Below are 23,324 nucleotides of genomic sequence, written 5' to 3'. Positions count from 1 at the left end.
TTAGGTTAAAAATCCTCAGACAGAAATATGACTTAAAAAAAAGTCGAATGTCCCATTTTAATGTTTATTTGCTTTACAAAGCATACAGTTTGGGCTAGAACTACCTGATAGTGCCCTAAATACAGAAAGTAGTAAAAGCTTATTGTTTAATGGTCTTTAGCTATATTTAAATTTAAAAAAAATACTTTGGTTTAAAGAATTCTCGAGTTTCATGAAGTTCAGGGAACATAAGGGGTCTTGTTTTCCCATCCAGAATGAGATAAGCAGCTCACATCTAGGAGACTTAGTATTCTTTGTTTAATAGGGTTACCCATCATTGGTGTCTGAGCACCTTACCTTTATTTACAAAAGCATCAGAAGAAAAATATTAATCTGTCTCCCAGATGTTGAAACATTGTACTATGTGAAAATTGCAATACACATACTAGTCTTAATCTTTTTCTTGTTACTTTTTTTTATAATTTATTAAAGTCTGCTCTAGTTTTAGAATAATACTCCATGTATCTAAACAACGAGGAGTCCGGTGGCTCCTTAAAGACTAACAGATTTATTTGGGCATAAGCTTTTGTGGGTAAAAAACCCACTTCAGATGCATGGATGCATGCATCTGAAGAAGTGGGGTTTTTTTTTTTTTTTTTTACCCATGATGTCCATGCATCTCAAGAAGTGTTTTTTTACCCACAAAAGCTTATGCCCAAATAAATCTGTTAGTCGTTAAGGTGCCATCGGACTCCTTGTTGTTTTTGTGGATACAGACTAAGATGGCTACCCCTCTGATACCATGTATCTAAATGTTGACTCAATAATTGCAACATAGGCTAATGGGAGTTGAACCTTTTGAACTATCTGTTCAATCATGACTACATATCCACACTTTTTATATAAGGTGATAATAGGATATTTCAGAAGGGGAAGGTATGAACAACAAATTCTGAAACTACAGTATGGTCTCTTTTAAATAGGGACTCTGTTTATAACAGGGTCTTTATTTTTTGAAGAGTTCATCTGCAGAGTATTCAATACTTGAAGAGTTTTCAGTTAGTTGTGATGTGGAAATAACTGGGATGCTACAGGCATTCCAAGACTAAATGTTGCAAGAGTAAGTACTTACTAAACAGATCCTGCCTATAACTTTTTCTATTCCCTAGTTTTATCAGGAATATCTGCATCATAAAAAACAGGATGAACTTTCAAATACCCCAGAATGAATTAGGGAATCATGCTGAACTCACTTCTAAAAATTCATTAACAGGAGAAAATCAGGAACTGATAGATTTCCTCCCTTGCTGTTTTCATACAAATAAAAAGTGCTATTGAGATGATGTAAAGGAGAAAGATGGGGACTGGGTAAGGTCCCATCTAATAGAGCTTTGGTTAGATCTGCCACTGATGTGGGAAGAGAGACTGCTGCAACCAAATTCATAAGGAATTGATCTCCATGTAGTCTTTATGTATCTATTCCTGTGCTGCTTGCCTCTATGATAGTTGACTTCTTGATTAGTCCTCTGATCAGCACATGGCCAGAAATAAATAATTCTTAGAGATAAGTATAAATGCTTCATAGTATTTCTGTGCTTTCTCAGTTTTCGCACATGTATTATGCTGTCATCTTAATTTAAATAAAGAGGTTTTTGGTTTCAGCAGTAAAACTTGAATGACCCATCAAGTTGTCTTCTCTGCAAGTAAAATATGTGCCAGCAAGTTCACAAACAGCATTTTGATCTCATCAGGAAAGAAAATATTTTGGTCTAATTACAGAACTATCTGTAGGTATGCAGTTTTTGCTTAGCTTCTATATCCTGGTGTGCAAGAGACGTTGGGTTGGGATGTCTGTATTATACTGCTACTTGTGACTTGCTCCATCTATGGGTGACTCTCTTTCTGATTCAGTGGTTCTCAAACTTTTGTATTGGTGACCCCTTTCACACAGCAAGCCTCTGAGTGTGACCACCCCTTATAAATTAAAACCAATTTTTTTTACATTTAACATGATTATAAATGCTGGAGGCAAAGTGGGGTTTGGTATGGAGGCTGACAGCTTGTGACCCCCCACATAATAACCTCACGACGCCCTGCGGGTTCACAACACCCAATTTGAAAACCCCTGTGATATTGTATGGTCTAGGTATTGTTTTTAAATAACAACAACTGTTATTTACTTGTTTAAAATCTTCCATCTCACTTTCAAAATTCTTGTTATAAATTCTTTGTATAACTGTAGTGTGTAGAGACCCTAATCAAGATTAGGACCTCATTGTGGCAAAGTGCTGTATAAGCACATAGTAATAATGGTCTCTGTTACAGTGAGCTTAAAACCTAAGGTCCCCATCCTGCAATGGCACATGCACAAGCTGACTCACACTCCTGAGCGGAGTCTCATGTTAGGCTCCCCTTGAGTGCAGAAATTTGCTTGAATGTATCTCATTGCAGGGTCAGGGCCTTTTGTTTAAGACAAGCCGTAAATTAATATTAACAGCAAGGGGGAAGGAACACATTCTAGAAAAGGGAAAGAACAGACTAAAGAATATTTAGATGTTAGATGTATTCAAGTTGGCAGGGCCTGATGAAATTCATCATAAGGTACACTTGTAAGCACCTAGAGGATAATAAATAATAGCCAACATGGATTTGTCAAGAACAAATTATGCCAAACCAATCTTATTTCCTTTTTTGACAGGGTCACTGGCCTAGTGAATAAGGGGGAAGCAATAGACATATCTTTATTTTTAGTATGGCTTTTGACACTGTCCTACATGATATCTCCCTAGTTTGCTTATTAGACCGTGACCTAGATGAAATTACTATAAGTTATTATAACTCTGAAAACACATACTCTGAGTAGTTACCATGGTTTGCTATCAGACTGTAGTGGGGTCCCGCAAGGGTCTATGCTGGGTCAGGTACTATTCAATGTTTTCATTAATGACTTGGATAATGGAGTGGAGAGTATACTTATAAAATTTACAGGTGACACCAAGCTGGGAGGAACTTTGATAAATTGGAGAATTGTTCTGTAATCCACAAGATGAAATTCAATAAAGACAAGTGCAAAGTACTACATTTAGGAAGGAAAAAGCACATGCGGAGATCCAAAATGGGGAATAACTGGCTAGGGAGTAGTACTGCAGAAAAGAATCTGGGGGTTATAATGGATCACAAATTGAATGTCAGCTAACAGAGTGATGCAATTGTGAGAGTGGCTAATATAATTCTGGAGTGTATTAACAGAAGTGTCATATGTGACACATGGGAGGTAATGTCCTGCTCTACTCAGCACTGGTGAGGCCTTAGCTCAGTGGTTCCCAAACTTTAACAGCCTGTGAACCCCTTCACTAAAATGTCAAGTCTCACAAACCCCCTCCTAAAAATGAATATGTTCAGGGATTTTCTCCTTTACCTGAGTATAAATTATAAAAGCAGTGATCTTGGAAATATAAATTTCGTTTTTATAACATGCTTATTACACATTATTATTTATCATTACAGTATTTTTATTACATTATGAAAATGGCAACTTTCTTCCAAGATCTCACTTTTGTAGCCTGTATCACTTTGAATAAGCCTCTTATAAGGCAAGGTTCCTACCCTTGTTGCCAAGAAGCCTAATGGCATTTTGGGCTGTATAAGTAGGAGCATTGCCAGCAGATCGAGGGACGTGATCATTCCCCTCTGTTCGGCATTGGTGAGGCCTCATCTGGAGTACTGTGTCCAGTTTTGGGCCCCACACTACAAGAAGGTTGTGGAAAAATTGGAAAGAGTCCAGTGCAGGGCAACAAAAATGATTAGGGGGCTGGAGCACATGATTTATGAGGAGAGGCTGAGGGAACCGGGATTATTTAGTCTGCAGAAGAGAAGAATGAAGGGGGATTTGATAGCTGCTTTCAACTACCTGAAAGGGGGTTCCAAAGAGGATGGATCTAGACTGTTCTCAGTGGTACCAGATGACAGAACAAGGAGTAATGGTCTCAGATTGCAGTGTGGGAGGTTTAGATTGGATATTAGGGGGGGAAATTTTCACTAGGAGGGTGGTGGTGAAGCTCTGGAATGGGTTTCCTAGGGAGGTGGTGGAATCTTCTTTGTTAAGGGTTTTTAAGGCCCGGCTTGACAAAGCCCTGGCTGGGATGATTTAGTTGGGGATTGGTCCTGCTTTGAGCAGGGGGTTGGACTAGATGACCTCCTGAGGTCCCTTGTTTTATCAAGGACTATCAGATGTGAAACAGCATGAAGGTATTTAAGAAGCCAACTCAGAGTTCCTTCTACACAAGCGTTCAGGTCTTGAGCAGTCCAGGCAAACAACGCACGTTACAACAAAGCTTATACTTGTTCTTCATAATTTTAAAAACAATACTAGCTGCCTATTTAATTTTAAAAACAGCAAAAAATATCCACCTCCCTTTCCATTTCTTATAAGTAGTCTTGAAGTTTAAATCTCCTCAGTGTGATAGATATGCTTGGCAGTCCAGGGACTCCAGGCTGCTGGCCCCCTGCTGCTCGGGGTTCCTAGGGACAGCTCTCTCCTCCGTTAGGGAATTTTTCCCCGAGAACCCCCTGTAACATTTCACGAACCCCAGTTTGGGAACCACTGCCTTAGCTGGAATATTGTTTCTAGTTCAGGGTGCCATGCTTCAGGAATGATGTGGACAAATTGGAGAGCAACAAAAATGAGGTTTCCTAAAACTTTCATCAATTATGAGGAAAATTTTAAAAAACTCGGTGTGTTTAGTCTTGAGAAAAGATGGTTGGGGGATAGGAGAGTGAACCTGGTAAGTCTTCAAACATATGAAAGGCTGTGTAAAAAGGATGGTGATCAATTGTTCTCCATGTCCATTGAGGATAGGAGTAGTAGTAATTGGCTTAATCTGCAGCAAGGGAGATTTGGGTTAGGTGTTTTAGGAAAAACTTTCTAACTAGACAGTTAAGTAGTGGAGGTTGTGGAATCCCTATCATGGCAGTATTTTAAGAATAGTTTGGACAAACATCTTTTGGGGTCCTGCCTCAGTGGGCTAGATGACCTCTCTAGAGCTGGAGGGGTCCTGTATTTCTATGGTTCTATACGGATTGGATTTAACAGACAGGATTGAAAAAGGGGAGAGGCACAAGGATAGCACTGATACGGTAATGTGGTTGCATAGGCTCACTTGTTCATACGATGAATCTGACTCGGTTACATTTTAAATAATATCTCTTACCTGTATTTCCCTATTTTCAACTTTTAAAAATAATTCTTGTGCCCGTTTCTTTTTCTTTAGCTCAGCCTCTTCATTTTTTAAAATCTTTTTTTTTTCTAGGATTGCTGTTTTGTTTTTAGTAAAGCCTTTGTTTACAAAAAAAGGGGTAAATAATGATTTTCTGGTTGTCCCCTCGTTTGCATACTTCAGTACAACAAAAATGTATGCCTCGATTTAAAAAAAACTAAATGTTACATAGGAAGCAGGCATCTTATTTTTGGACAAAGAGCAGTTTTGTCTCCACATCCATGCTGTCTTGAAACTTCCTTAACTTTAAGCTAAAGTTTATTTTTTAACATTGATTTGACATAACTTATTTTTTTTTTTGTGATAAAGTAAACAATAGAACTTCTTTTACAACAATTGAGACGCTGTTTTCTGATGCAGTTATCTGCTATGTAGCGTTTCCAGGTCTCAAGCTATGGCTCTGATCCTGCAACCTGTTGTGTCTGTGGAGACAGAATGGATAAAAATAGATACATTAAAATCAATTTTCTATTTAAACTATTTTTATTAAAATTAATTTTAAAAAGTTTTGAAATTGGCAACCTATGTTAAGACCTAAACTTACTATGATCTGTTAAAATAATTTAAATTAAATAAAATTAAGCAGTATATATCTGGCACTGAAGTGTTAAAGTAAAACAACTGAAGTGGTTGAAGTGTTATACTGTGTTTTGACAGAAGTAGCCACTTCTGCAGATACGGAGTATTTTTTTAATTTATTCAAGTAGTTCTGTTCAATTATTAGTTCAGAGTTGAGAAATCGGTTGTGAGTTGAAAAAGTAGGAAAGCTTATTTTCCTCTTCCAATCTCAGTAAAAACAAGGTAAGAGAGGCTGAATTCTGCTAGTTCTACAATGGAAGGGTTTGGTGACCAGAAACAATCCGTTCAATTCACTATTAAACCAAAGGGAATATTCTCCCTTTGGTTTAATAAATCAGTTTTAAATGCGAAACATGTTTTGATAAATTTTCTTCTTGTTTCCAGCACAATTGAAGTAGATTTATTAAACGAATAAACAATTTTAAAATGCTGTTTTGTGCACTTTTAATTTCTGCTTTTCATCCACATGCAGCTTTATGCAATCTCAAGTAAAGTAATAATCTATAAATAAGAAATGCATCTTTCATCATTTTGTGACATATTCAAAATGTAAAAATTAAGAATATAAACAAATTTATTTAAGCAATGGTATAGCTTAACCATACATTTGTATTGATATATCCAGCTTCTCGTCCTAGGGGTCACAGTGGACGAGAAGCTGGATATGAGTCAACAGTGTGCTCTTGTTGCCAAGAAGGCTAACGGCATTTTGGGCTGTATAAGTAGGGGCATTGCCAGCAGATCGAGGAACGTGATCGTTCCCCTTTATTCGACATTGGTGAGGCCTCATCTGGAATACTGTGTCCAGTTTTGGGCCCCACACTACAAGAAGGATGTGGAAAAATTGGAAAGAGTCCAGCGGAGGGCAACAAAAATGATTAGGGGTCTGGAGCACATGACTTATGAGGAGAGGCTGAGGGAACTGGGATTGTTTAGTCTCCAGAAGAGAAGAATGAGGGGGGATTTGATAGCTGCTTTCAACTACCTGAGGGGGGGTTCCAAAGAGGATGGAGCTCGGCTGTTCTCAGTGGTGGCAGATGACAGAACAAGGAGCAATGGTCTCAAGTTGCAGTGGGGGAGGTCCAGGTCGGATATTAGGAAACACTATTTCACTAGGAGGGTGGTGAAGCACTGGAATGCGTTACCTAGGGAGGTGGTGGAGTCTCCTTCCTTGGAGGTTTTTAAGGCCCGGCTTGACAAAGCCCTGGCTGGGATGATTTAGTTGGGAATTGGTCCTGCTTTGAGCAGGGGGTTGGACTAGATGACCTCTTGAGGTCCCTTCCAACCCTGATATTCTATGATTCTATGTATCCCTCCTGTTTAGCAAACCATACCAAATTTAGTGTAAAGGCTTTAGATTTGCAAACTAAACAAGTGCAACAACATGTTTTAATGGTTACCAATGAATGAAACTCAACCTTTCCTTAGAAAATTATAAATTATAAATGCAAAACAAGATTAAAATCAGTGATTGGATTGATTTAAACTAATGCAATTTAAATATGGCAAACTTAATCCTCAGGCTTCTAGGTACTGGGTTTATTTTTCAAGCCATACCCTTTAGAATGAAAGATTGGACAACAATTACAAAAAGTCAGCTTAGTTTAGTTGAAATTAATTATAATGTGCTCTGCTTAAACTAAAGAAAAAATAGAGATTGTTGTAAATGTATTAAGAACTGTATTGATCATTCATAAGTTAGAATAGGTAACTTTCAAACTGAACAAACTTCAGTCTATTGCATCTGTTTACAATCCTAAACACCCACACAGCAGATTTTTGGCTCCCTGCAGAAGTGAAACCTGCCTCCTATTAAGAGAAATTACACCTCCATTATAGATAACTTTTTAAGGATTGTAGGATCTGGCTTTATATTACAATAAGTTCTGTTAATTATATTTGGTGTGCGTGTGTGTGTGTATGTATGTATGTATATATATATATATATGTATGTGTATGTATATATATATATATATATATATATATAATGTGTGTGTGTGTGTGTAGAGAGAGAGAGAGAGAGAAAATATATGCGCTAAAATTAGCATTTGAGAAGAGGACTTGCAAAGCTTTTTAACATGCAAACCAGTTATTTTTTTGTACTTCATCTGCTCCTAATTCTCCTGCCTGTTTTTGTGACTTTATCACATTTTCCTATGTTTCCTTTAATCCTTGTTACAGAAACTGTAGTGTTAACTGTTACTAAAAGTTTTTTTTTTTTTTAATTAAGTTGGAGTCCTTTTTAAGTCCACAGCCTATTCTTTCAGTCTTCCATAGGAAGAGCCAGTTTCCTTACACAGAACAACTTTTAACAGTGGTATTCTGTTGCTGGAAACAAATGTAGGAAGAAGAATGTGCATATGTCTGTAGTTCATGGATTATTGCTGTGACTAGTAAAACAGCGTTTGAACAAAGAACATAGAAGTACAAAAATTGCATTGGAGATACAGTTATGACTTTTGTTCATATTGGAAATGGAGCAAGTAAATTGTGGCTAGAATAAATGGTTTAGTAAACAGCTGAAATAAACCTGTGTGGATTTATTCTTGTCCACTCACTTCACAAGGTGAGGCAACATGGATGTGGAACATAAAAGATAGACATGGACGCTTTTGTCTAATTTTCAAAATGTGTACAGTATTTAGTGTCAGTTTATTTTGGTGTTGCATATTAGTACTATTAGAGTCAAATTAGTCAACACTTTCATTAAAATCTTTTATATGCTCATGTTTGTGTTTTATTGCTGTCTGAAATTTGGTACAGAGTTTCACCTAGAGACTAGGGTTTTTATTAAACTTAAGAACTATTTTCAAGAGTGTGCAAACGAACTTCAGAGGCTTTATACCCTTTTGTAATTTGAAGCCTTTATTAAATGGTTTTTGGTGACATATGTAGGTTACATAAACATTTGTGCCATAACATGTGTATCAATCCTTAAAGACTTAGGGTTATAATATTCCTTAATGGAAGTGGTGTGTGTATTTAGTAGCTCTAATTTTTAAGGAGAAAATGTACACGTAGTTTAACACATTAGACTTTGAATTAGCATGTCAAACATGAAAACATTAAGCTAGGTTACAGTTTTGGCTTTAACTCTTGTTAGAATCTCTTTAAAGGAAGCATTCGTCAGGTAATTTAGGTGAAATTTTTTTTTAAAACCCCTAAAATGTTATTAAACATGTTCTCATATTTTTATTTCAGTATTGGTATTTTTATTTAACCCCTTCCCTACAAGTGTTTACAGTACTATACTGCTGCAGGAAAACCAGAAAGTGAAACTGACTAGAAACAAAAGTGAAATTGTTTGATTTTCATTGTCCAAACTGAGAAATACAAATAGTAAAACAGCACGAACTATGAAATGTCATTTAGATTTGTAAAACTTTATTTTAATAACCCAAGGTATTTACACAGGTAAGGAAATTATTTATTTTAAAACACTTTCAACCTAAGTATACCTTTAAAGATGCTGATAAGGTTTGTATGGCCGAAGATTAATGCATCCTTAGAACTTAGACTTATGTAGTGCTATCCATTTGCTAAAGTAGAACTCTTATTGATTTTCATGGGGAATTTCCACTGAAATGAATGGCACAATATAGCTGTCAGACTTCTAAATGTGTAGAAACAGAGTATGAATACTGTTTCTATATTAAAATAGAACAAAAACCCAGTACTGTTTGAAAATCAGCATTAATCTGCCTGTGTATATGGCAGCTACACATTCAGTATGGTTCCAATTTTTCTTTTTTGCATTTTGTCAACCTTTAATTAGATTTATTTTGGAGAACTTTCTTGCACAACTTGTTTCTAAAGATTGTTTGACATTGTTCATGTTTATCTGTAGTTGGTATCACTTCGACTTTAAAAATGATAGAACGTTGAAATAGGTTTTACTATAAACTCTCAGTTTGATATCCATTTTCTGACTATACATATTTATAATTATAAATTTAGATTCCAAAACACATCTGTTACAATTTTAACTATACTGGGAACAGCACTTTCATAGCACTACACTCTGAACTGAGCTAAATCAAACCTCAATTCCTTCCACTGCTTTGATCAGTCATGGTCATCTTGTTAGTGTGGCTCAGTTGATGGCACACTCACTTTGAAGTCAGAAGATCTTGGAGTACAGGTTCATCAGGACTTGTCAATACCTGGTATAGACACTGTACTGTAGTCCTTCAAGGGCCTGCAATGTTAGAAATGCTGTCTTTTGAATGAGATGTTAAACTTGACCATGTGGAAATTAAACATCCTTTGGCTATGAAATTAGTGGCTCTTATTTCTTTCTTTCTGTCCCCTTCCCACTTTTGATCTTAATTTACAAACAAAAGACTGGTGGCAATCATCAGATGCCAATGATATAAGGAAATATTTAGAGACATCCACCCAGACACATAATTTCCCTCTATATTCTACTTCTTGACAGTTAACAAGGATAAACAGATTTATAGTATAGTACACAAACTACTAAAAGACCCACTATTCTGTCAGCAGTGGTTTCCCACATAATTGTCTTCCTTCATCCTCTCCTGAGTTTCTCTCCCTGCTATGTCTGTTCTGTGTTTGTAGTCTTCATTTCTGTTTTTCTGGCTTTCTCTTTTCCTCTTTGCAGATCTGCAGCATCCTTGCAGTAACACTCTGCAGAAACAATTCATATGTAGAACCAGGCTACAGAGTGAAACTCAGTTTCTCTCTGCAGCAGAACTCTGTATGAGGTGCTACTACTCAAATAATCTTGATTTTGTTCAATGGTATTCTGACCAAAGCTATGATAGTGAACTAACAATCAAGAAGTATGGCAGGAAGATTAGTGGTGGATCTGCTTTTGAGGGAAATATTGCTTTTTGAATAGTACTGTAGATAACTTTGGTGTCCTGTTCAACTTCTAGTTTAAGCAGGTTCTGATGTCCAAAGCTATGTGCATCAAGCTATTGCTGGGCATATGGCTGTATTGCTCAACCTTTGTTACCAGTTTCTAACTCACTGTTTTGCAAAGTTCCTTGATAGACCTTAAGAACGGCACTTTTAAAAAAACAAATTCTGTCCCATGCTACAAATGTATACTTGAACTGTACTTTAAGGATTTAAGTTAATGTAGATGTATATAAAATGAAGTAAATTTTACTTTGTAAAGTAGTTTGTGAAGTACTTTGAAGGTAGTGTGAACTATTAGAGAATGCTGCTACCAACTTTATCTTGAATATGAGCAAGTCTGAACATATTTCTCTGATACTTTAACATTTAATTGGCTCTTCATTTTACAATACAGTCCAAAAATGTCCCTTTTTTATAAAGAGACTCCTGGAACATGTTCAGCTTGGGTCTTGGATCTCGCCATCTCTCCTAGCCACCTGCCTTCTCTGTCCCTCTCTACATCCTTGCCACTGAGTAATTTATTGTGCAGCTACTGATGTCTGGAATATCCTTCTACCTCTTCACATCATTTGCTCTTTCTAAATAAGTTTTTTCCATGCTGCTTAATCTTATAGATCCCGCCTGAAATTTATACAATGAAACTTATGTCAATTGACTGCAAAAGGCTGCAGATTTTTTTTAACCATAGGTAAAGCAAATGTATACTCATAACATTGGATGCATTGACGGTAGTCCTTTCTGTTAGCTTTGTGTATTACTCACATGTATTATAGGATTCCCTACATCTCTGATATAAGTCATAAATATTTGGTAAAGCATTGATACATATGACATATATAGCATCTTTCACCGCAGAGGATACCAAAATGCTTTAGACTTAAAAATATTGGTGAAAAAATATTTTACTTTAGTCACCACTGAAAAATGGATTTAAATTCAGTATGCAGTTGTGAGGATCACACACTTGTAAACCCCTGCTTGTACTTTTGAATTCTCCTAGTATTGGGAACGTGAAACTCTGCAAGGCTAAGTCCCTGGTGTGTGCCATAGAGCTTCTCCACTATTCATCTCTTCAGAGGAAGACCCCCGCTTTTATTTCCTTGTCTCACCCCCAAAATGTCCCTTCTCTGACAGAAGGGTGCATGATTTGGGGCTGTATGATTTATATTCTTTTCTCTGTTGCAAGGCCATTATGTTTTTATGGGTGAGTGGCCATGCAGGGGGGCTGAGTGGCCCTGCAGGAATTCAAAGAGTGTATTCTTTCCAGGACCCAAATGCAGTCGTCCTCTGCTACCAGAGAAGGGCATTCATATGGGGAATTGGACTGCTTAGACTGCGCATGCCACCAGTCTGTAGGAGGTATAAATATGAGGGGAAATACACTACCTCACCTCTCCACAAAAATGAAATCCCTTTGAAATACAGCATCTCTGCATTGGAATAAAACAGCTGTCAAAAAGTGTACAGAAACCCTACAAAACAGTGTAGGAAGTGAAGAATACCATATCCAATTGAAGCTGCAGAAGAAATGTAATTAGGAAGAATATATTACTCTGTTCTAGTATCCTAGGTAAATTCCAGATAATATTCATCTCTTGTGAAAAATGCTGAGGGACCTTTAACAACCATCGTGGTCATGATCTCAATTTTAAGTCCCATCCAAAAGACAGCAGTATCATCAGTGTTTCCTAACAGTGTGTTGGTTCAGAACTGATGGGGATTGGGGGCGGGAAGAATAGCACCATCTTGTGATTTACCAGTGCCTCTTCCTGCAGCAATAGGGTTTTCCTTGGACGCCTCCCATCCAAGTACTGACCAAACCTGGCCTTACTTAGCTTGAGATCTGATAGCACAGGCTGATGTGTTATGGCTGTGGTACAGTGAATAGATTCATTTCATATGTGGTATTAACCATATAACTGCAATTTGAGCACGAGGTCTTATTTACTTTCTACCAAATTAAAACTTATTTTTCTTGTTCACATCTGTCTTCACTTCAGTAATTTGATTTGACTGCATAAAGGTTGAATATTATGTTTGGTCTTATTTACTAGATCTTATAGTAGACACTTGTTGCCCAAACTTCAGTTACTTATAACTTCCCTTTCGTCCTTTTCTATAGTGGTATAGTTTTCATTTCTAAATGTGTATATACCAAATTCATCTTGGTTTCCATGGCTTTGTGTTTTTTGTGGTCTTCTGGAACTTAGCATAGTAATGTAGGGTGTATACAAAACCATTAAGGATCAAGGCTTGTGTGCTAGTAAACTTGAGATGCTTTCTAACATCTAAAGCTTCTGAAATTCACTTATCTTCAGTATGACTCATTTTTTGTAGGAGAAGACTAGTTTGTATAGGAGGAAAAACTACTGTATTTTTATCAAGTAATATATGTAGGTTCTGAGTACATCTCAAATCTGTTTAAGCTATGTAATAAAAGCCTTGTAAGATTGAGATCTTAAATGTTTTTTAGATCAACATGATGCATAAGTTTAAAACTGCATCTGTTTAAAGGGATTTATGACTAAAACTGCTTGTTTTTCTACAGAATTGTCTGGTGTTTCTCAGCTTGAAGAAGATCTACAGTCATTATTGATCCTTTTTTCTTGGCGTTACGATTTTGAAGTGAAGTTTACCTTTCTAGTGTGAGCTTTCTTTTCAGCCATCTTTAAAATTTTGATCCATAAAGTAGACAAGCTATAGTTCTACAATGTCCAAGTCATTCCAGCAGTCATCTCTAAGTAGGGATTCACAAGGTCATGGGCGTGACCTATCTGCAGGAATAGGCCTTCTTGCTGCTGCTACCCAGTCTTTAAGTATGCCAGCATCTCTTGGAAGGATGAACCAGGGTACTGCACGCCTTGCTAGCTTAATGAATCTTGGAATGAGTTCTTCATTGAACCAACAAGGATCTCATAGTGCACTGTCTTCTGCTAGTACCTCTTCCCATAATTTACAATCTATTTTTAACATTGGAAGTAGAGGTCCACTCCCTTTGTCTTCTCAACACCGTGGAGATGCAGACCAGGCCACTAATATTTTGGCCAGCTTTGGTCTGTCTGCTAGAGACTTAGATGAACTGAGTCGCTATCCCGAGGACAAGATTACTCCTGAAAACTTGCCTCAAATCCTTCTACAACTTAAAAGGAGGAGAGCTGAAGAAGGTCCTTCATTGAGTTATGGTAGAGATGGCAGATCATCTACACGGGAGCCACCATACAGAGTACCTAGGGATGATTGGGAAGAAAAAAGGCACTTTAGAAGAGATAGTTTTGATGATCGTGGTCCTAGTCTCAACCCAGTGGTTGACTATGACCATGGAAGTCGTTCTCAAGAATCTGGTTATTATGACAGAATGGATTATGAAGATGACAGATTAAGAGATGGAGAAAGGTGTAGGGATGACTCTTTTTATGGTGAGACTTCGCATAACTATCATAAATATGAAAGTGAGTATGACAGAATGGGTCGTGGTCCTGGTCCTGAGAGATCTCTTTTTGAGAAAAAGAGAGGTGCTCCTCCAAATAGCAATATTGAAGACTTCCATGGATTCTTACCGAAGGGTTATCCCCATCTGTGCTCTATATGTGATATGCCAGTTCATTCTAATAAGGTGAGTTATGCATCAGATGCTTCTATTTTCCTTTACATTGTAGTATCTATTCTGTTTTTACCTATTTCTTTGACTATTTCTATAGCCTAATTACTTTTAAAATCTGAAAATTTGAGAGTGAAAAAGGCACTTTGTTTATTTACAAAGTAATTGTTAATGAACACTTTAAACCAGGGCTTTACATTAATATTCTATTTGCCCAGATTGCTTAACTTCAGACCAAACAGCTATCATCTGCTGGGATATCTTATTTATATTTTACATCCTACATGTTCTCTTAACCACAAACATCTGGCATTTAAGCAGTTTTTTTGGTGTTTTTGTTTTTGTTTGGTTTTTATTTTTATTTATTTATTTTTTTGCAGTGTATCTATTGTGCTATTCAGGAAGCTAGATTCAGCTCTCCTCCACATCTGTCTTGATTGCTGATATATATGTAGTTAAGATACATTCTTGCACAATACTGCTTTTTTCCTTGTCCATGGCCAAAGGGAAAGAGTTAATGTAGAGCCCTGAAACTTATTTGCAGGAGTATAATTCACATTTTAGATTAGCTCATTCTTGCCTTTTTAATTTCACTTTAACACTCTATCTCATACTATGGCTGAAATTTGTCGTCATTTTTTCTCCTTTTTTCACAACTTTCTTAGGCACACTTCAGACTCACTTTTTATTGTCACATGTTGCATCTGTCCCTTTAGAAGCTCAGAAAAAAATCAGTCTGCTGCTGCAGTATCCTGCTCTGTGTTCCTGGTAGCGTTCTTTTACTTGACTTGCAAATAGAGTGGATCTTCTGGTATATTTATTTTTGATCAGACTTCCCTCTTAAATTATTCATAATTATAGTTCAAGTCTCTGACAAAGTGACAATTTACTCAAACTGGCTTATTTGCTCAGATATTATTTCAGAGCCCTCTTACTTTCAGCTTTTTGGTTTTATTCATTCTTGCTGATTTTCAATATACTAGGCAGCTGAATTTTGAAATTGGCTTTTAATGCCCCTCTGGTCAAAATCAGTTATATTATTTTTCATTTGAAGGCTTTGGGGAAAATTATTCAAGTTAAGAATACATACATTTGCCTTAAAATTGATTTAATGTGGTGATATTGTTACTAACTTTTTCTTTACAGTAACGTCTGGAAGTATTACCTACTCTTGAAAACATTTTAAAGTAATATTTTGTGTAAAACAACTAAAATTAAGAAACCCCAAGTGTCCATATAACTTGAGAATTTAGCTGTTACGTTGTATTTACTAACTTGACAAAGCAAATACAGGTTTATGAATTATTACTTCAGGTAACTCCAATCAGTTTTTTCCTTTATTTGAAGTTTATTTTTGTAACTGATACAAACAATAAACAACAAACCCATATTATATGAAAAATATTTTATTTGGTTACAGAAGTTAAATGTTAACATCTTGAGATACTTTATAATGGTATCTCCTGTTATAAAGGTTCTTTTCAGCACTTTCGCTTACTCTATTCTGCTTGCTTTGTTTTGTACAGAAACTTGGCATAAAAGAAGCCAATTGTGAAAGGAAGCTTTTTTAGAATATGAAAAAATATTTTCCCCCTTTGACAGTGTATTGAAAACACTTTAAATTTACAAACATTCTCCAGCTCACTTTAAATCGTTTAAGATCAAGTTAGTAACATAATCCATGTGCAGGCTTAAACTTCCAATACATCATATAAAATATTTTGGAAATCGGTTCCTCTATTTTGCCAGGATCCAAATCCTGGGGTCTGCTTTCTTATCCATAAATAACACCACTGCAAGAAGGAAGTATTTTCCTGCAATTATATGGGTACCATATTTTCTCCAGTTTTGTTAGATATTCCTTACGTTATGGTATTTCTGATTCTGAGTCACAGGTAAAACACTAAGATCTGAATCCAATTCTAGGGGAAGCAGATTGGAATATGCTTCTGTGAGCTGGGACAACTCTAGCTTATTACTACAATATCTTCTCTTTCCTCTAAAATAAAATAGTATCAGGAGGATAGAGAAGGGACTGTGTGTTTTATCAAAGTCTGCCAAAGGGAAAAACTTGACTTCACAAATATAAGAAGTTGCGCTCCTTTTCTACATATGTTACTAGTTGTTCCTTTAACTTTGTGTATAAATCTTCATTGATGACTGACAGCTTGTTCTAACATCTACTTGTGAAAAGAAATACTGCCCAAATTGTCTGATTAGGCATTTTATCAATTTTGACCCCCTACATCACAGAACAGTATTTAGGCAAATGTTACCTCCCTGCCCTCCCCGTAAAATAAAACAGAACCATTGTGATAGAGGGAACAGCATGAGTAGGTTAACTTGAAAGTAAAACATTCAAGAGACATGGGTTTCTAAAAGTAATAGCCAAGACTCTAATAAATAAATGTCTAAGGTTAGGCTCCTAAATAAGTTTGGCTTGATTTTTTTCCCCCTAAAGTCATGAGCACCTTCAGCTGCTGTTGACTTCAGTGGGAGCTGAGGGTACTTAAAACTTTTGAAAATAGAGCAAAACCTATTTAAGAGTTTAATTTCAGACACCTACCTAGATCAATGTCTATGTATAAATATGCCCTGAAAATTCAGAATTGGGAAACTTTGAACCTGAAGCAACCTGAGTAATATTTTAAGGAGTCTAGAACTCTTTTAATAGAATGTGGTAAAACTATTAAACAAAAAGCTAACTAAGCAAGCTAACGTCACCTTAGTTTAAAAAAAAAATCTTCACTTGAAAAATTAAATTGTAAATATATGTATAGGCTGGGTTTTCAAAAGAACCTGAATTTGAAATTCAGTATGGAGTTGGGTGCCCAACTCCTTTATATGTGAAAATCCCAGCCAGAGTACACAGAGGATATTTGTTTGTCACTTTTAAAAAATAAACTTGTAAGCAACCTTCAAATACACATTTACTTCTAGCTGAGCCAGCCTTGGAAACTTTGCAAATTAAAAGTGCATTGTAAACTCTAAAGTTAACATTTTCCTATTGTTGAGGGGGTGCCTGTTTGTATTAAATGACTTAAATCTGTTTGCACCACCTTTTAAAAGCTTAAAATGATCTTCCTTTCCTAAATTTGGCCTCCTTCTATTTTTAAGTAATGAATGTTTGGTATATAGTGTAATAAACTGGCTCTTGTTCACATGTTTGTGCATTAGAATCATTGATATACGAGTTCACAATTGCAGAGCCAACAGTGGGAGCTCATATCTTGTGAATCCTGCACAAAGTGATGTCCTCCTTTAAAAAAACAAAAAACAAAACAAAACAACAACAAAAAACCAACCAACCTCTAACAGAGCGAGTGATCAGGATTTCATCCTGCTCTCTGATACGTTTTGTATACCTAAAAAAAAATCAGCCATACCGAATTCACTGTCCATTTTGGTCAATTTCATGGTCCTAGGATTTTAAAAATCATAAATTTCATGATTTCAGCTACTTAAAGCTGAAATTTCACAGTGTTGTAATTGTAGGGATCCTGACACAAAAAGGAGTTTGGGGCGGGGATGTGTGTCACAAGGTTATTGTAGGGGGTGTCACGGTTCTGCTACCCTTACTTCTGTGCTGCTGCCTGGCGGTGGCACTGCCTTCCGAGCAGGGCAGCTGGAGAATGGTGGCTGCTGGCTGGGAGCCCAGCTCTGAAGGCAGAGCCGCTGCCAGCAGCAACACAGAAGTAAGGATAGTATGGTATGGTATTGCCACCCTTACTTCTGCACTGCTGCTGGCGGGATGCTGCCTTCAGAGCTGGGCACCCGGCCAACAGTCACCACTCTCCAGCCCCCCCCAGGTCTGAAGGCAACACAGAAGTAAGGGTGGCAACACTGCAACCCCCCCCTAAAATAACCTTGTGACCTCCTGCAACTCCCTTTTGGGTCAGGACCCCCAATTTGAGAAACGCTGGCCTCTCTTGTAAAATCTATATAGTATAGGGTAAAAGCACACAAAAGACCAGATTTTATGGTCCGTGACGCATTTTTAATGATTGTGAATTTGGCAGGGCCCTAGTTATAGCTTAGTGACAATGCTGTGTGGGAGACTTGAATTATCATTCTGTTCTTTTCCTTCAAGGCCATTAAAACTCTGAGTTCTTGGAGGCAAGGCACTACAGTTAGCCTCAGATACTTCACTGCTTTACCCTGGAGAGGGTGGTTATAACATCTTAAAAATGGAAAATTTGCCCATACTGAGTAAGATTTTTCTGGAGAACAGAGAGAGGCCATCAATTTGTGCAGAATTTAAGCTTGAAAATAGAATTGTTCTATAACTAATTGCTCCAATACTTCCGCTGCTGATCATGGGTTTCCTTGACAGCAGCAGAGTGGAAATGATAAAGTTCTGGTCAATTTCATTGCTACTTGTTTGGAACCTGATGATCAAGAGTGGAACTCAGAAATCATGTCCGTTTCATTCTGCAGTTGCTTATGAAAGTTGTGAGCAAGAGCCAGGCACTGGCCATCTTCATGAGGGAAGAGAACCAAAACTGGCCATTGGGGGAAGAATAGAGTAGCAGAGAGCTCCCTTTAATGGTCGGAAGACTGGGGAAGACTGGTGAGGGGTGGAATTCAGTTCTTTCAGTAGTCGTAGTCCTAGTTCAAATTTATCAGATACTTTCTAGCCAGAGGCTGATATGGAAAATTGAACCCCTAGATAGGATCTAGGAATAGCCTCCTTAAAGAAATCCCAGAAACCTCCCTCTTCCTGCAAACTGAAGTACTGGGTTTATTATCAGGTTGTTGCCTCTGCACCTGATAGATGTGAGACCCTTCTGCCCTTCCCCAGTACTCCTCTTTTGTATCTGACTCTGGCTAGTAGTTTATCAAGTAAAGCTTTGGAAAATATGGTCTTTTAACAGATCTACCAGACAACTAAGTCCTGTTTTAATGACCCAAGCAAATGAAGATTCTACCCCTTGGCTTTTGGAGTCTTTTCCACATTCTAGGGGTTCTTTTCATTAAACTTTTTCTGATGTTTAACCTAAATAATATTTTGCTTAATTCCATTACTCCTAGTTATACCTCTTTGTATCATCCTAAACAAGTCGTCCCCCCCCCCCCCCTTTGGTGTCTGTATCATTCAAATACTTGTACACTTCTATCTTTCCCTAACATAGATGTCTGGCCGAGCTATGCACTTTCAGTCCTTTTAATCTTTCCATATGTCAGTCCCTCTAACCCCTTAATGATTTTTGTTGCTCTTTTCTGAATTCCTTACGATTTTTCATCTTCGGGCTTTTGTGCTACCCGTAACTGAATGCAGTATTTTTAAGTATGTTAGTCTTCGTTAGGTGTAAAGCAGAGGGGTTAGGAAAAAATCTCAAGGCTATGAAAGAAAAATCTTGGGCTCCCTGCAGGCATACTCTAGCAATTTTCTCATGATGAGCTTTGCATATCTGAAGCCAGAATCAAGCCCATAGATTCCAGAGGACATTTTCCATCGGACACTTTGTCAGGTTATAACAGTTTTAAGGTAGGTCAAAATTCATTGTATCTTTAAAGCACTACAAACAGACTTCAGTATCTATACACAAATATTTGTTAAATACCTCTGCATAGAAGAGTAGGTACATAGCTGTGCAGAGGGAATGGTTTGTTAAAAAATATTTGACCCTATGTTGTTAATTGTAACTGTTTACTTTACTGCAGGAGTGGAACCACCATATCAATGGAGCAACCCACAGTCGACGTTGTCAGCTTCTTCTTGAAATGTATGAGTTTGAAATACCTTAAGCATTCTTGTGGCATGAGGGCATGTTAACTATATTTTACAGAGCAGGTTTAAATAATTTGCCTGGTGTGCACTGAAAAGACCAATACATTAAACTTGTTTTAGCCATTCCCCTTAAGCATCTCCGGGCCAAACAGTAATTAAATTTGCTGGAGAAAGGCAATTTAGTCTCTACTAAGCTCTTATGATTTACATATGTTTAGACAGTGCCAACTAGCAGGTGTTCAACGTTTGTAACTTCTTGCAATATTCCCTAGTTATGCTTCTAGTGCGAACTTCCAAGAGGTTCTCCTTTCAGTCTGTTCTACATAGTGTAGACTCAAACCTATCCTGTTGTAATACTACAGATTATTGCTAGATATTTGATATTTAAGTAGAATACACTTCCTAGTCTGGGGGGAAAAAACACCTAATCTCCTAATTAGCATTAAAGTGCTTATGGCTGTTAGAAATTGCATTTGTTTAATGGCTGCCAATCATGCTGTCCAAATTATTCCTGTACAATGTGTTCATGTTTTCCTGCTGCTTGTGAAAAATGTGAATTTGCAGTAGTTTTGTGTAGATACTGTCCTTTGCAATCCTAATTTCATATCTTATTTATAAATGACCTTTTTTTATTTAAAGATATCCAGAGTGGAATCCTGATAATGATTCTGGACATGGAATGTAAGTAAAACAAGAACAATGCAAAATACAAGTTACTTTTATATTGGAAGTACATAATGCAATGAAATGATTGTAATTAAAAGTTGGCATTTTTTCAACTTTGTCAAATATTGGAAATACTAAAATCATTCAGTGTGTCAGAACAAAGGGGCTCAGTTTCCTATCACTCAATATAGGATAGAGTGCAGGGTTTGGAGTTTTTTTAAAGTTTTATCCTATCTGGACATTTCACCCATATAACGAAATGTGGATGACTGCTCTTTATACCAGCTGAAAAGCAGCACTGATTCAACTGAGTTGGCTCTCCTTGTGTAATTATATCCAGGAAATAGAGAAACTGTCTGGAGTGTAGCTGTTTAAATCAGATTGAGGATTTGTAAAATGAATCTGAATTTTTCTGCTATTGCAATTTTAGATAAAAATTTATAATGAACTATATTATAAATCCTGGCGATAGCAGGAGGGAACTAAATGCTACTACTAAAATATTGAAAATTAAAGCCGTAATTCTGACTTCAACAGGACTACTCTTGCTTATAATTAAATATAGTCTTAATTGCTTTTAGAATCTGGGACTAAAATTTTATTTTTATTAACGGCATAAAATTGCTGTAGTGTTAACAGTGAGAAGTTATTTAGACTTTTGATACATTAACAAAGTTATTGTTAACTTTTTAATACACAGGCCAGGTTTTGTTTTAAATCTCGCCCCCTTGGGAGCCTACATGACTAAATCCTGCACCAGTGTCATAGGTGCGAGTTTTGCCATTGACTTCAGTGAGACCAGGATCAGGTCATTGACTTGTGGAAGTTCAGTGTATGGAAAGGTGATGCTGATTCCAAATAGAGAATTGGCTTTTTGCATATCAATTTTGAGTTTGATGTTTACAGTGAGTATGTTAAAGAGGCTCTAGACCAGTGGTTCCCAAACTTGTTCCACTGCTTGTGCAGGGAAAGCCCCTGGCGGGCCGGGGTGGTTTGTTTACCTGCCGTGTCCACAGGTTCGGCGGATCGTGGCTCCCAGTGGCCGCGGTTTGCTGCTCCAGGCCAATGGGAGCCGCTGGAAGCGGTGCGGGCTGAGGGACGTACTGGCCGCCGCTTCCAGCAACTCCCATTGGCCTGGAGCAGTGAACGGCCACTCGGAGCTGCAATCGGCCGAACCTGCGGACACGGCAGGTAAACAAACCGCCCCGGCCCACCAGGGGCTTTCCCTGCACAAGCGGTGGAACAAGTTTGGGAACCACTGCTCTAGACTTTTTTCTTTTTCAGCAAATAGGAGCATTTTAAGCCTGAAACTTTAGTAGAATTTCAGATTTTACATAATTTTTTTAATGATTAGGAAGTTAGATATAAATGGCCACTTTAGCAATTTAAGACTCTAAAATGGGAAGAAAGTAAACATGTAAGTAAAAAATTGAAATATGATTTTTAAGTTACTTTATTTATAAAAATCCTGATTTTTATCTGCTTTGATGTCTACTGTCTCCTTCACTCCTTCATGTTCTCTCTGGAGGAGTTTGTGCAGAGAATAGGGAATAATAAATTGCAGAATGAAAACTTGAAGGAATTAATTATTAAATAGCTTTACATGGTGATCATGTAATATTTATCTAATTAAACATTTCCCTAAAAGAACTAAAGAAATCTATCGTTTAGGAAAGTATCTGCCTTTAAAGTAAATTACACTAAGACTGAAATGTTAGCTATAAAATTGCCAGATTTGGAGACATAATCCTGCCATAAAACCTATGGGATAAAAATGGTTAATAAATTCTTTGATACCTAGGAATCCAAATCTCAAATTTGGGGTTCAGTGTCAGATCATGACTTCAGCAAATGATCACAGCTGGGAGCATGGGAAAAATGTCTTCAATTTCTGCCTTGGAAATTTCACTGTCCCAAAATAATTAGGTTGAAGCTGAACAAACTTTTTTTAATGAAGCACAAACTAATTTCTACGGTGTAGGCTGACTTGCTAAAACTTCATGGTCAAACTTCTAATGCAAATGCCAGACACCTGAAAGATTCTGTGTGAGAAGATTTTCAGGGTTGCTCTTTTGATCAGGCAGCGTTAAGACTTTTTGTTTTCACTAAACTTTTTCCCTAGACATAAAAATATGTTGCATTTAGGGTGCTCACATTGCAGTGGGGCATATAGTATATTGTATTTGTAATCTTCCAATAATGAATACTGTAGCTATTAGCTGCTAAAATAGCATAACTCTTACAAATTTCCACTTAATTCTTAGTTAAACTACTAGTACAAGTAATTCATCTTTAAACTGTATACAACTTGAGACAATAAAGATGGAGAAGTACATTTTAATTATTATTACTGTGGTAATTTTATATTTAGCCGTAATAATATTAATAGTGTAGCCATTAGTGATTTATACAGCTCATCCCATATAAGTGCCAGTAAAGCTGTTAAATCACCAGATGTGTGGTGGTATATCAGAGCTATAAATGGACAACACATACCATTGGGAAGAAGTAGAGTACTGGTTTTCCAGTGTGATGCAGCACTTGCTCTCTATCCCTGGTACATCCTAAGACAGGACTTTATTGTTGAAGCATTATACGTAGAAAAGAA

The 23,324-nt window shown here is 37.0% G+C and overlaps 1 protein-coding gene across 1 annotated transcript in view; it reads left to right on the top strand.

The window, feature by feature from the left end:
- Positions 1–23,324, top strand: part of MATR3 (matrin 3) — a 46,696-nt gene that overhangs the window by 1,735 nt on the left and 21,637 nt on the right. The window contains exons 2-4 of the mRNA XM_065408910.1: positions 13,270–14,334; positions 19,984–20,045; positions 20,690–20,731. Coding sequence (XP_065264982.1) covers positions 13,432–14,334; positions 19,984–20,045; positions 20,690–20,731 — 1,007 coding nt within the window. The 5' untranslated portion in view covers positions 13,270–13,431. The remainder of the gene's footprint in view (positions 1–13,269; positions 14,335–19,983; positions 20,046–20,689; positions 20,732–23,324) is intronic.

The sequence above is a fragment of the Emys orbicularis genome, chromosome 8, assembly GCF_028017835.1.
Source record: "Emys orbicularis isolate rEmyOrb1 chromosome 8, rEmyOrb1.hap1, whole genome shotgun sequence".
Lineage (NCBI taxonomy): Eukaryota > Metazoa > Chordata > Testudines > Emydidae > Emys > Emys orbicularis.
Note: the sequence above shows the minus strand (reverse complement) of the source record. Positions and strands in the feature narration are given on the sequence as shown.